Genomic DNA, 14,895 nt, shown 5'->3' on the forward strand with positions numbered 1-14,895 from the left:
AGCGTTTGATGAGAATAATAATCGTTTTGTTATCTCTTCGTGTGATTAGGGTGATTATGCGTTTGAGTGATTAAAAATACTCATCTGATATGTAAAAATATGAGAATTAATATTCCACCACATCTGTTGACAAGTTTAGCCCTTTTTAACATTGGCATAATTATAGAACATTTGCATTTCAGACAGACCTGCAAGCCAATGATGTTACCCAAATTAAAATCAGACGATAGTTTTTTCTTTTGCGATAAGTGAAAGGCACATTCCACTGAGGCATATGGCTAGTGTGTGTGCGTGTGTATGTGTCTCTGTGTGTGTAGTGTTAGGGTGTATGTGAAGCATGTTCTCTCTAATGCTAAGTAGTTTATTAACCTCACACTCAAAAGGTATGCTGATCAGTGGGGACATTATTTAACTTCAAGTTTGAAGGTGAAATTCTCAAAGGAGCAATGGGATGTATTCACTCTGAATACATTGAAAGCAAAGAGAGGAAAAGCAATATGGTGGTAGAATTAAATTCATAGAAAAGTGTCATATTCAAACAGCAGTGTCAGGATTTTTTCGATCCATGCAACTGGACTCTTTACACAAAAAAATCAAGATCTCAGATCTTGGATCACACCCCCCCTCCCCACCCATATAATCTTACCATGATCTAAAAGGCAAAACTGATCCTATGTTAGTACTCCCAGACCCTCTCCAAGGAGGTCTCAGGGGGAATTGGATATGCAGAATAACTTACACCTGTACAGGTTACCCACTTGTACATACAGTGAAACAAGACTATATACAGTATAAGCACGCTCAAATGATGATGATTATTATTATTATTATTATTATTATTATTATTATCATACAGGCCCTGGTCCGTCAGATAGGACGGATATCATGTTTTTCAAGCAATTTTCTGTCAAAGGTCGATGATCAATTTCATGGTGAATATGGTGATTGTGACAGGCCCTCACAGATAACGACCTTGAATGATTAAAAAAAATACACACATTGATTGCAATGCACCGTGCGCGCCGCAGTCTATTTAAAGCCTAGTTTTTGCACGTGCCAAAACCCCACATTTTCATTGTGCGGACAACATCCCAGAAACTATCCAAAAGCCTGCAGCCTTGTGGAATTAGGCTTCCCCTTTGACGCGCACAACGTTAAAACAATATAGAAAAAGCGATGAGGGGAAAGAAGTCTGTGAAGATCATCAAAGCGGGTGAAAATTCCTGCCCAATGTCAATGTGTAATTTTAAAAGTAGTGCATAGAATCCAATCATATCCATATTAATAACCTCTGTGGCTGCATGGGTGAGAAGGAAATGAGAGAGAAGGTGTACATCCCCAATGGCACCCTATTCTCTGCACTACTTTTGACCAAGGCCCATAGACAGAAAGGACACGGGCAGCTGGATGAGGGGCATATTTTATGCCTTCCTCTTGTCGTTTGATGATGGTAACCACTCTTTTCTTTTATATATTTTATTTTACCAGTTTAGTCTAAATATAATTCAAAATCTATCTTACAAGAGAGACCCGGCCGAAATAGTAGCATACACAGTTTCAGACACTTTTACAACATAGAACACAAAGCACCAAAGTTTAAAAACATACATTTACACATTGAGCAGCAAGATGGTTTGGGGAGGTGTGGAGCAACGAGGTTCAAATGTATCTCTGGTCAAATGGGAGCTGTCTCAGTTTGGCCTTATTCATAAAAACGTACCAAGGCCAGCCCACTCTCATACAGTGATGAGTTCTAATTTATTGGATGGTGCTCTACCTTCGAGTGGGCGAAAGTCCAGCAATGACAACCTAACCCCTAACCGCTAACCCCTTGCACTAATGCTAGTTAGCATTGTTGTATGTATGTATGGGTGCGTGTGTGTCTATTACATTGCAGGGTTGTGTGCTGTCCCAATTGCTCTCCAGGTGATTGTTTGAGAGAATAGCCATCTATTTAATGAAGAAGGATACAAATAATAGCCTCCAGCATTAACTCAAAGGACGTTAAGCATAGGGATCACACTATAGCCCTTTCTTGAGTTGTGTTTGTGTCTGCTGTGTTTGTGTCTGCTGTTTGAACATGGTTGATTACCGTGGTTGCGGAGGGGAGTCGACATTGGCCAATGCAGTGCAGTATTTTTCTGACAGCCGGCTTCGAAGGCGTCCCTAAGTGATGTATTGTGCATGATATTGCTTGCTATGCCCACACTCTGCAGTTCTGGGTTGAGGAGTTGAAAGAGATTTGGCTGTCTGTGTGTGTGTGTGTGTGTGTGTGTGTGTGTGTGTGTGTGTGTGTGTGTGTGTGTGTGTGTGTGTGTGTGTGTGTGTGTGTGTGTGTGTGTGTGTGTGTGTGTGTGTGTGTGTGTGTGTGTGTGTGTGTGTGTGTGTGTGTGTGTGTGTGTGTGTGTGTGTGTGTGTGTGTGTGTGTATATCTACTTACATTTTGGGGGGGAAGTGTCTTTAATTGAACCTAACGAACAATGGTCTTTTCTCATATGAAAGACTTGAAGCAGACCTCTGTTCTGTTTGTATATTGTTCTGTTTGTACATCCTTAGTTTGTATATTTCATGAAGGAGTTTTAATGGAAAGATATTGGTATTCTGGAAGTCACATTGCCAGAGGCACTTACCAGAGTGCCTGAAACACTAGTGGAATTCATAAGTGTCTGCGTTCTCCCTTTACCTGAAAAAACACAGATAGGAACCGGGAAAGAACAAAAGCTTCAAAATGTCTTCTTGTCTCATCTTCTGGCCTCTGGAATTCTGCCTGAAATACTTATTTGTCCAAAGCAGGAAAGATGGTTGGGTTCAATATCCTGTGCATGGTGCAGACCTGGGCTCAAATACTATTTGAAATCCTATGAAATACGTCATCTGTGCCTGATTGAGCTTGCCTAAAAAGTAACACAATGCAAATAGTCCGAGTGGCCATTTGATAAATTGTTCAGCAGTCTTATGGCTTGAGGGTAGAAGCTGTTAAGGAGCCTTTTGGGTCTAGACTTGGCGCTCCGGGGACCACTTTACCGTGGAGTAGCAGAAAGAACAGTCTATAACTTGGGTGACTGGAGTCTTTGACAATTTTTTGGGCCTTCCTCTGACACACCTAGTATGTAGGTCCTGGATGGCAGGAAGCTTGGCCCCAGTGAAGTATTGGGCCATACGCACTACCCTCTGTAGCGCCTTACGGTCGGATGCCCAACAGTTTCCATACCAGGCAGTGATGCACCGGTCAGGATGCTCTCGATGGTGCAGCTGAACGTATGTGACACAGTGGCATCGGACAAGAAGGAGGCTGAGGAGGTTTGTTGCACGACAGGTGGCTAGGAAGCTAAATAAAATATTTAACCAGGATTGTTTTAACAGAAAAGGGGCTCTTCTGAACCCAACTGGCGAGCAGAATAATTTAATATGATGGGGGTGTTTAATATGTCCGCTGAACCGCATGCTTGATTGGAGAATGATCCAGAACCATTTTTTTATTTTATTTTATGAAAGTGTGTCAAACTTTTGGCATATGGAGACTTCATGGCGTAATTTTCTGGTTGTAAACTGGTTTTCTGGTTGAGGAGACCTCACATAACCATATTGCAACCAATTACTACTACAACTACTACAGATTATAAGAACTACTACAACGTAATGGTATCTACGTTTAGGAACCAATTCATGTTATGTCTTTGTTATATCTGTATATGAGTCTCCATATCATCTTCAAATTCAGTTTCAAATGTGGTTATGCAGTCTCTACTACCCGCCTGCCATGTTTGCTCAATAAAACAATGTCAATTGTTCATGACCAAAATATATCAATTCAAATGTGGTTTCTTGCAGTAGAAGAGGAGCCTTGTTTTCATATCATCCCCAGAAAAGTAATTGCTTTTGACAAAATAAAGCCAAAGATACTTCACACTACTTGTACCTCCTGATTTTCTTCCATTCTATCCGACAGCCAAAAGGGAATCTTCATCTAACATTTCTATTTACACTCTACACTAAGGTTGTATCTCAAATGGCACCCTATTCCCTATATAACACATTACTTTTGACTAGAGCCTTATGAGCCCTGGTCAACAGTAGTCCACTTGGGACGCAGAGGCTGAGACAATAATCAGAATGGTTCAATTAATGACGACTCTCGAAAAACGGCACTAAAACAAATGTTCCCCCGTCAGATTGTTTGTTCCGTGGAACCCTGGCTGTTGGCGAGATAAATTATGCATTACCTCTGCCTTGTTAGCCCCGTTTGTGCAGAGTTTGACCTGGCAAATGTTTACCGCTCTGGTTTAGCGGTAGCAGACAAGGCCAGGTTTAATGAGAACATTCTGGAAGAGAAGGAAGGAGAAAAAAGAAATGAGAGAAGAGGAACTCGGTTTAGTTATTGGCCCTCGATCAGCAAAACCAAAACGCCTGTTAGTTGCAAGTCAACGGGGGCCTAGAAACTGATGATCAGTATGTATGTTAAAATGGAAATTATACATCAACATCCGTCCCTGATCGAAAATGTCACTGAAAGGGATATGTCACTGCTTGTCACCCCCTTATACCCCTCATTCCTACAAAAAAAGCTGAGATCCTGTTGCTATGGAGATGGAGAAAGGGGCAAGGGAGGGGAGCGGGGGATGGTACTTAAATGCCCTTTGCCGCGGTCGTGCCGCGAGTATGAGATACCTGTTCAACTGTCATGTCCACTCTGTTCTATCTGATAGTGGTGGTGGTGTGTGTGCACGAGGGGTATGAGGGGGGACAGCAACACTCAGGGGTCCTAAGCAGAAACATGGTCGTCTCACCTGGCACGGACAATAAAACCCCGACCCCCTACTAGCGTCATGTGAAACAAACTGCCACAGTGATTAATGCCAAAGGCTTTACGGTTGTCAGGAATGTTTCACTGATGACCTACAGCTGGTATCTCCCTCCGCTCTACTCTGCTGCTCTGGTCCCAAAGACTAATTCTAACTTTATTGTTCCCTGTGGGGAACTGCTTTGAGACAATTAATGCCTTATAAAAGGCTGTGTTCCAACTTCCAACTCAACCCTTTGGTCTGAGTAGATTCGGTCGGTGACGCCCAACCTGGCCCGGATGGTGACTGACTCAGCAGAAAACCACATCCAGCCAGTGAGACGAGAGGTCGTGCTTCAGCAGGTGAGCACAGAGTCGGAGCGAAGAAGTAACACTGTACGGTTTTCGATGCATTTGGGCTGGTGGGCCGTATAGTAAGAGAAAGTATTGGATATTTGTGGCTCGAAGTTGATAATCTGTTGGTTTCTAGATTGGTTCCTCTCTAATGAAGTACTCTACCGTTGATTTTATGGTGTAGACACACACCCTCTCACATATACAAACATACACACACATAACCTGACACACTCTTTCTCTCTCTCGCACACACACACACACACACACACACACACACACACACACACACACACACACACACACACACACACACACACACACACACACACACACACACACACACACACACACACACACACACACACACACACACACACACACACACACACACACACACACACACACACACACACACACACACACACACACACACACACACACACACACACACACACACACACACACACACACACACACACAAACAGTATGTCAACCCTGTATCTGGCCTACAGTTACACAACGTTGTTAAACATGTGTCTTTTCTCTAACAGAGCCCTGTTCGCCCTAAGTTGCTCTTTGAGTGTCTGCATCATTCTAAATATAACATGTATGAGTGGAGAAGAGATATGTGATGCTGACACCTGATGTTAAAGGGTACACTTTGCTTAGAAGGCTTCTGGAGAGGTTAGTTGTTTTTGGGGACGGTTAGTGAAATTATTCTGTATTGAACCCTGTAACACCTAAATCTGTAACACCTAAAAAAGACTAATCAAAAGTGTGCGTGTGTGAGGATTTTATGTGTATTGTAAAAAGTGGTTCTTGAGATGTACTTTGTGGCAGGCAATGGTTATATCTACACTAGAATGGTTTTAAAGTGTACTTTAAAGTGTACTTTAAAGAACCTTCATGAGAGTTATCCCAAAAGGTTTGCTCAAGCTGCGACAAACCAAAGTGTCTGTGCGTGTGTGCGTTTAGTGTTGGCAGATGGTTGTCTCCCAGGTTTTGTACTGTGTTGTGAGATGAGGTAAATTGGCCTCACAAAGCCTTCAATTCAGTTGCCGGAAACAAGGTCGCTGTCTGCATCGAGCAAAAAAAGCTCTCGTGCTTTTTCTCATGCTAAGGTGTTAGTGGCAAAGCTTTGGAAGGTTGACATTTTGTTCTTTCGGTGTTTTTTTTACCATTTTGAGTGAGATGATTTTCCAACATCAACTACCAGCATTGTTTAAACAAACCAAAAAAAGGACTCCTGAATTAGCGGATCTTTCAGAAGACACAAAGTTACTATTTCAACATCACAGGGAGTAAGGCATGTACCCCCTAGCTTCAGAAAAAAATGTAATAAAATAAACAAGACACTTGCCAAGAATATCACTCAATAGTATTGGCAGGGCATTGTTCTGCAGAGTGTAAGCCAGAGGGACATGGCTTTGCATAGCAGTAGAGGTGGATCAGCCTTTGATGTAGCTACGTTTCAGACTAAACTGCAAACAGAGCTGCGTAGATGTGTATCCTGTGTGTGGCCGGCGAGGCCCTCTGCCGCAGCATGCTTCTGGATGCTGTTTCACACCCGCAGCAGCAGTAGCTTGTGACTGCGGTTGAGTCGGAATCAGTGGGAATTGTCATTATCAGCTACTGTGGGAGAGGAGTGAGACATTCACATGTGGACAAAAACAATTCATGTATCTCTTTGGAAACGCAATCGTCTGATCCAGCGGTCTTATCCAATGTGTGTGTGTGTGTGTGTGTGTGTGTGTGTGTGTGTGTGTGTGTGTGTGTGTGTGTGTGTGTGTGTGTGTGTGTGTGTGTGTGTGTGTGTGTGTGTGTGTGTGTGTGTGTGTGTGTGTGCGTGCATTAACCTTTTGTGACATTGCATTTTATCGCCTCGGCTGGCTGCAGTGGGGTATTTGCTGGATTAATGGGATGAATCATTGCTCCGAGACCCCCTTTCTTGTGGACAGAACTTTTGCTCACGTTTCCTCAGTGCTATTTTTAGAGGGAAGAGGCAGACTGAAAATGTAATTTGGTGAAAATAGCTTTGGGCGTGGGACTGACAAAAGGGGCCACGGTCTGTCGAGGTGTGAGAGAGTGAGAGAGAGAGAGCGAGAGTGAGTGAGTGAGTGAGTGAGTGAGTGAGTGAGTGAGTGAGTGAGTGAGTGAGTGAGTGAGTGAGTGAGTGAGTGAGTGAGTGAGTGAGTGAGTGAGTGAGTGAGGAAATACAGACAGAGTGAAAGACAGGAAGGAGGAAGAAATACAACTAAAGACAGGAAGAGTATAGATAGTAAGAAAGAAAGAAAAAAAATGAACAAGGAAATAAAGAAATGAAAGAAGGAAACCAAGAACCCAATGGTCACTCTGACCGAGCTAGAGAGATACTTTCAACTTTGAAGACACCCTTGAAAGTTTGGGTAGTTAAAGTAGTGGTAGGCATGCCTGACTGTGTTCAAGTGCAGGCATCAAAAGAAGACAGCTCAGATATTTTCCAAATAGCAACTGCTCGAGAGCCAAAAGGTGGCTTTGAAATAGTTTCTATGCTTAATTTTACCACAGCGAAAAGCACGCCACTTATTCTATTTTTTCCTTTACCACTGTGACAGGCGACAGTTTTGCATGTTTTTTCCCCACTCTCCAATATCCTGAGCATTAAAACAGATCACCAGGATATGAATATATCAATGTCTTTTTGTTGAGCTACATGTTGAATTGAAGTTCTTCTTCAGACAAACACTGTCCATGGATTGCGGTTGTCATTTCTAGGGCTTCTTTGAGTTATTTCCAGGGATGTTTGTCTGTGTCCTGTTTCTCTACACTGCACTCACAAACTCCCGTCATGGATTTAAAAGCTAATGATCGGTGTAAGCATTGGCTGTAGGGAATTTCCATCCTTGTTAAATCCATGGAAGAAAGTGTGCAAGTACATACTTCGGAAGAAGGGTGCTGAATTAAAAATATATATATATTTAACCTTTATTTAACTTGGCAAGTGAATCGGGACACAGCCTATCTAGGGCTGGGGGTAAGAATGTGGTCAATTGTAAATTAATCTCGTTTTATTAAGCACAGTGACTGTCGGCGAGGATTCAATTTGTCTCTGTGTCTGAAGTAGAGCGGTGTGGGGCTCGGCATTGTCCCAGAGCCCAGAGCGCATAGAGGACTAGACCGGAGGAATTCATCGCGAAGGACAGCACCCGTAATCAACCGTCCTGGGCTTTTGGAAGAGCTAGCGTTGAACGAAGAAGAGGGCCAAGCAATTGGTTGCCTCGGACGTGCTGTGGTCCTTGTCGATGCGGTTTCTCCAAGCCGGGCTATGGTGGATACAAGGGATACAAGGCAGCCCAAGTTGTTTTAAGAAAACGAGAGACTGGATGTCAGACAATCTGTTTTGTTGTAGAGCAGACGCTTTGCAGTCTGATTACAATTACTGTTAGCTTATTTTCTTATGTACTATAGCTCCAGTCTCATCAGGGTGACTTGTTTCTTAATTCAGACAAATTATATCCATTTGGAAGATTATACGAATGGATGCTATAACCTGTTCACTGCAGCTGCTGTTTTTTTGGTTCATTGTGATTATGAAAAAATCTAATTACTTAAAATCGGGCTGAGGTCATTCATTCATTTTGAAGGGGTAATTGTAATTTCATATTGGTCTCCCCAATTTTACACCTCTCGTTTCCTAGCGGCCTTTAGTGCATAATTACTTTGAATTTTTTTCTTTTTTATGTGCTTTGCATCATTGTTTGTAATCCTTTTTCCAATTTAATTGGAGGCTAAGAAAAGCTTTTTGAATATACAGCGTTCAATTCGCAGATTAATTGTGTAATTTTTAGGTATTGGCTTTTGCTGCATTTTCATGGTTCATCTGTGCAGCATATAAGCAAAACTTTTATTTTATATTCCAACATACATATTTGAATGCCTGAATAGCCAGTCCAACATGAATGTATCAGTGAGCATTCAAATATGTTTTCCCTCTACTTTCATGAATTTTCAAACAGAGCTTTCAAAGATGTTGAGCAACAATTTACAAAGTGATTTGAATGCTCTGCAAGTTGCTATTTAAGAAGTCCTTCCCCCTAAAGATTTTCATCATTAGCATATTTTCTTCACTTTGAAACAAGTGTGAAGGGTGGGTGAATTGTGAAGCCACTGTATGAATGAACAGCCTGTGCTGCGATTTAATAACATCCAGCTGCAAGACAAGGGGCCACAGTCTGAAGGCTTGCAGTACAGTATATCATTATGTTTACATTTAGATTGTGTGACAGACCATGATATACTGTACAGTGCATTCGGAAAGTATTCAGATCCCTTATTCAGATCCCTCTTTTCCTTCTTCTAATCGGTATATGTCTTTGCTTTTCGCTCTTTCACCTCTGCTGGACAACGGCCCCTCTGAAAATCAGTAGTTCTACTAAGAGGGCCTCAAGTTGTTCGCCTAAAATGAATGAATGAAGTACAGTGCATTCGTCTGTCAGGTTGGATGGGGAGTGTCGCTGCACAGCTATTTTCAGGTCCCTCCAGAGATGTTCGATTGGGTACAAGTCAGGGCTCTGGCTGGGCCACTCAAGGACATTCAGAGACTTGTCACAAAGCCACTCCGGCATGGTCTTGGCTCTATATGCTTATGGTCGTTGTCCTGTTGGAAGGTGAACCCTGTGTGCTTAGGGTCGTTGTTCTGAGCGCTCTGGAGTAGTTTTTCATTAAGGATCTCTCTGTATTTGCTCCGTTCATCTTTCCCTCGATCCTGACTATTCTCCCAGTCTCTGTTGCTGAAAAACATCCCTACAGCATGATGGATGGTGCCAGGTTTCCTCCATATGTGACGCTTGGCATTCAGGCCAAAGACTTATCAGACCAGAAATCTTGTTTCTCATGGTTTGAGAGTCCTTTATGTGCCTTTTGGGAAACTCTAAGTGGCTTTCATGTGCCTTTTACTGTGGAGTGACTTCTGTCTGGCCACCCTACCATAAAGGACTGATTGGTGGAGTGCTACAGAGATGGTTGTCCTTCTGGAAGGTTCTCCCATCTCCACAGAGGAACTCTGGAGCTCGGTCAGAGTGACCATTGGGTTCTTGGTCACTTTCCTGACCAAGACCCTTCTCTCCCGATTGCTCAGTTTGGTCAGACGACCAGCTCTAGGAAGAGTCTTGGCGGTTCCAAACTTCTTCCATCTAAGAATGATGGAGGCCACTGTATTCTTGGGGACCTTCAATGCCGCTTCACAAGATCTGTCCCTCGACACAATCCTGTCTCGGAGCTCTACGGATAATTCCTTTGACCTCATGGCTTAGTTTTTGCTCTGACATGCATTGTCAACTGTGGGACCTTTTATAGACAGGTGTGTGCCTTTGTAGAAACATCTCAAGGATGATCAATGGAAACAAGATGCACCTGAGCTCAATTTTGAGTCTCATAGCAAAGGGTCTGAGTACTTATGTAAAATAACGTATTTCTGTTTTTTATTTGTAATACATTTGCTAACATTTCTAGAAACCAGTTTTCAATTTGTCATTATGCAGTATTGTGTGTAGATTGATGACATTTTTTTATTCAATCCCTTTTAGAATAAGGCCGTAAAGTAACAAAATGTGGAAAAAGTCAAAGGGTCTGAATACTTCCCGAAGGCGCTGTATTTGCTTGCCGGTCTGTAAGTGGCTCTCGTGTCAAAGAATCTGAAGAGGCGGAATTTCCTTAGGCCTCAATAATGAGTGAAAAAAGAAAAAGAAGATGATTGAAGTCATTCAAACCAAACCAAATCAAACATCGCCACAAAACACAAACAAATTCACTATAAACATTCAGAAAAGAGTGTTAAAGGATTGACAAGAGAACATGTCGCGATTTCACTCCGTGTGCACCCCAAAAGCATGTCAAAGGCGTTCAGTGCCAATGCTGACGATGACTTTAATGTTTGGTTCCATTTACATTATGTTAAACCTTCTTGGCTGTGAAAGCGGCCTTCTTATGTATCCATGTGGTATACCTCATTTGACCTTTCAACCCAATTTGACCGGTGTCCCCCCCTCTCTCCTCCAGGACAATGGGGAGGATGCCCACAGGATCGCCCCCTCTCCGGTGGTTCACGTGCGGGGGCTCTGTGAGTCAGTGGTGGAGGGGGACCTGGTGGAGGCCCTGGAGAAGTTTGGCAACATCTGGTAGGTGATGTTTCTTCTTGTCTGTTCTGCTTTGAGGGACAATCCTTTGCCTGATTTCCATTACATGGATGCATGTGCGTATGATTATTTTAAATGTACTATAGAACGGTAGTCCATTACATAACTGTATTCATAGTTCAGAGTGGCACTTATTGTAACTGAATTTTCACTTACCAGGAAAAGCCAACTACTAAATGACTAAACATGTCAGTTAGTATTCTAATACTATTCTGCGTCTGAGCAGCTCACTGATTGAATGCATCAACAGAATGTATTGAGATGCATATTTTTTCCCTGTGTGCAGTCTGATTTTTTTTCTCCAACAAAGCCAGTAGGATTGTGACTCTTTGTTCTCTTAGAATACAACTCCCTTTTTCTGGATTTTTATCTCCCATTAGCCATTTCTTCAGTGTTGGAAATCCATTTTTGATGCATTTAAATGCAATAACAATCTCTCAGGTTATCATATTTCTCGTAGAACAAGGACCATTAAGGGCTTGGAAAACGTTGTTTGACATTTAGGACCTGTATTTTTAGCTCATGTCTGTCCTCTAAATTGCCTGCTTTTATCATCAGACCACACGTTTACCCAAGGGTATAACTGCTCCGGGGACAAACATATGATTCTCTTATTGCCTGGGGAAGCCTCATTTGGGGCACTCACACAACAGGGAATACACAGCAGAGGCTTATTTGCAGAGCCCCTTCACGTTCACTTAGAGAATCTAAAAAGAAAATTATTTGAAGTTGAGGTGAATTTCGGTGAAATTTGGAAAAAGACAATGACCCCGTAGACACACTCAAGTTGCACAACTGAAATATAATGCATTTGACACAACGCTTGTGACACAAGGGAGAGTTTTTCTGCGCAAAAATATTGATGCACACATTTTCTGGAGACACCGCACAATGGTTGTGTAGACTTTTTTTAAGTAGACAAACTCTCCATTATATCACAAACATAGCAGTTGTATCACAACCATTGTGTCAAATGTGTACGGGGCCAATATGCCTGTGATTATTGTAAATATCTCCCTGCCACCATCCATCCCAGTGTCACTTGATATTTCTGTAACCTGGGGAGTAATTATGGGATGTGGATTTGATTGCAAGGACTTGACTTGTGCGCTGGTAGAGTACGTTCCCCGGTGATGTAGTCGGAATTTAAATCGGGCGACGGTATTTTTAGGTTGGTGTAATATCGATATACTGTATGTCCCTCCGAGTACGCCATAGGCAGACATATTGGGACATGGTGAACATGAGCTGTCAGCTCCACTCAAACAGTGGCCTCAAGGACAGCATTCACATTAGAATGATGGGGAGGCTTTATTGTGCAATGCTATTTATGAAGGTGGAATGTGCTCTGTCTGCAATTTAAGTAGTGCATTATCATGCAGTTATAATATAGGGATGACCACCTAATAATATCTTAGAATCCCAATCATCCAAACCAGCCATTCTTAGTAGATAATGTAAGATACTAGCTAGATGAATAGTTGTTGACTGTAAAATAAAGCATAACCTCTTGCGACGAGCAATCCCGGATCCGGGATCGTAATCATAGCCTCAAACAAATTAGCATAACGCAGCGGACTAGTAACTTTTTCTATTCGTGAAAATCGCAAATGAAATTAAATAAATATATTCAAATACAAGCTTAGCCTTTTGCAACACTGTCATCTCAGATTTTCAAAATATGCGTTACAGTGCCTTGCGAAAGTATTCGACCCCCTTGAACTTTGCGACCTTTTGCCACATTTCAGGCTTCAAACATAAAGATATAAAACTGTATTTTTTTGTGAAGAATCAACAACAAGTGGGACACAATCATGAAGTGGAACGACATTTATTGGATATTTCAAACTTTTTTAACAAATCAAAAACTGAAAAATTGGGCGTGCGAAATTAGCTCCCGTTTGTTCATCATGCTTGGCTGAGAAATCGACCGGAAAATGCTACCACTACAACGCCAAACTTTTTTCAAAATTAAAAAAGACGTCACAATGCTGTAGACACCTTGGGGAATATGTGGAAAACGTAAGCTCATTCGTAGCTCATTCACAGCCATATGAAACTAAACCAATCGTCAACCTCTGTCGTTCTGCCCCTGAACAGGCAGTTAACCCACTGTTCCCAGGCCGTCATTGAAAATAAGAATGTGTTCTTAACTGACTTGCCTGGTTAAATAAAGGTAAAAAAAAATATATATATATATATATATATAAGGAGTCATTGGCATGAGGCGGTTTTAAAAAATGTGTCACTTCCTGGTTGGATTTTTATTTATTTTTTTATTATTATTAATAATAATAAAAATATTATTAGATATATTATTTATTTTTTATTTTTATTTATTTTTATTTATATAGTTTCGCCTGTAACATCAGTTCTGTGGCACTCACAGACAATATCTTTGCAGTTTTGGAAATGTCAGAGTGTTTTCTTTCTAAAGCTGTCAATTATATGCATAGTCGAGCATCTTTTCGTGACAAAATATCTTGTTTAAAACGGGAACGTTTTTCATCCAAAAAATGTAATAGCGCCCCCTAATGCATAACTGGATAACCAGGGGGACATTTTATTTGAACTTATGTTGAACTCTTTCTAGTTCAACAAAAATAGAATGTGTGGCCCTAACAAGCAAAAAGGCAGTAACTGCTCATAGCGTTAAACTGAGAAAAATTGCTTTTATTTACCTTGGTTTTGTCACGCCCTGACCTTAGAGAGCCTTTTTATTTCTCTATTTGGTTAGGTCGGGGTGTGATTTGGGTGGGCATTCTAGTTTTTCTATTTCTTTGTTGGCCGGGTATGGTTCCCAATCAGAGGCAGCTGTCTATCGTTGTCTCTGATTGGGGATCATACTTAGGCAGCCTTTTTTCCACCTTTAGTTTGTGGGATCTTGTTTGTGTGTAGTTGCTTTCTGCACTGCATGTAGCTTTACGCTCATTTTTGTATTTTGTTGTTTTTTCGGTGTAATTTAAATAAAAGTAAAATGTACCAAGCTGCACCTTGGTCCAATCCATCTCTAAACGATCGTGACAGGTTTCACAGTAACTTTATGCAGTTACTGCTAACATGACCCCCATTATCTCCAAAACACAATACAATAGAGGCAGGATAATTGTCCACATGATTAAGCATGTATTTTATGTAGCAAAAATTACGTTAACTCATTTTTGACCAAATGAGCAGTTACTGCCTTTTTGCTTGGTAGGGTAGAATATCAGCACCCCAAGAGAGGTGAGAACTTAAAAAGAGTTTGGTTTCTATCTGGCGTCTCCACACATGTTGAGTTACAAAGCAATTACCTTAGTGTGGTTTGAGAGACAAATCGAGGACAAATCATCATACGAGCATCTACTTTTATTTTACCATCACTGCATTGTCTGTATAAGAAAAACATTGAGTTATCTAACTAGGGAATTGAGGAGCTATAATTGAACATGGGCCACTGAGTGAAACACTGGCTCGGTCTTCAGTGTATGAATGTTTCCCGTGGCAGGATGTAGATGATTCCTGAATGCTGATTCTGATCGATACGATTGTTGCCAAAGACTCGTTGCTTACTAATTCTAAAGTTGAGGATGATAGTATGGTTAT

At 41.6% G+C, this 14,895-nt stretch overlaps 1 protein-coding gene across 1 annotated transcript in view; it reads left to right on the forward strand.

Moving 5' to 3' along the window:
* Nucleotides 1-14,895, forward strand: part of LOC118365062 (heterogeneous nuclear ribonucleoprotein L-like) — a 59,489-nt gene that overhangs the window by 16,785 nt on the left and 27,809 nt on the right. Inside the window, exon 2 of the mRNA XM_052490676.1 lies at nucleotides 11,174-11,292. Coding sequence (XP_052346636.1) covers nucleotides 11,174-11,292 — 119 coding nt within the window. The remainder of the gene's footprint in view (nucleotides 1-11,173; nucleotides 11,293-14,895) is intronic.

The sequence above is a fragment of the Oncorhynchus keta genome, chromosome 32 (assembly GCF_023373465.1).
Source record: "Oncorhynchus keta strain PuntledgeMale-10-30-2019 chromosome 32, Oket_V2, whole genome shotgun sequence".
NCBI lineage: Eukaryota > Metazoa > Chordata > Actinopteri > Salmoniformes > Salmonidae > Oncorhynchus > Oncorhynchus keta.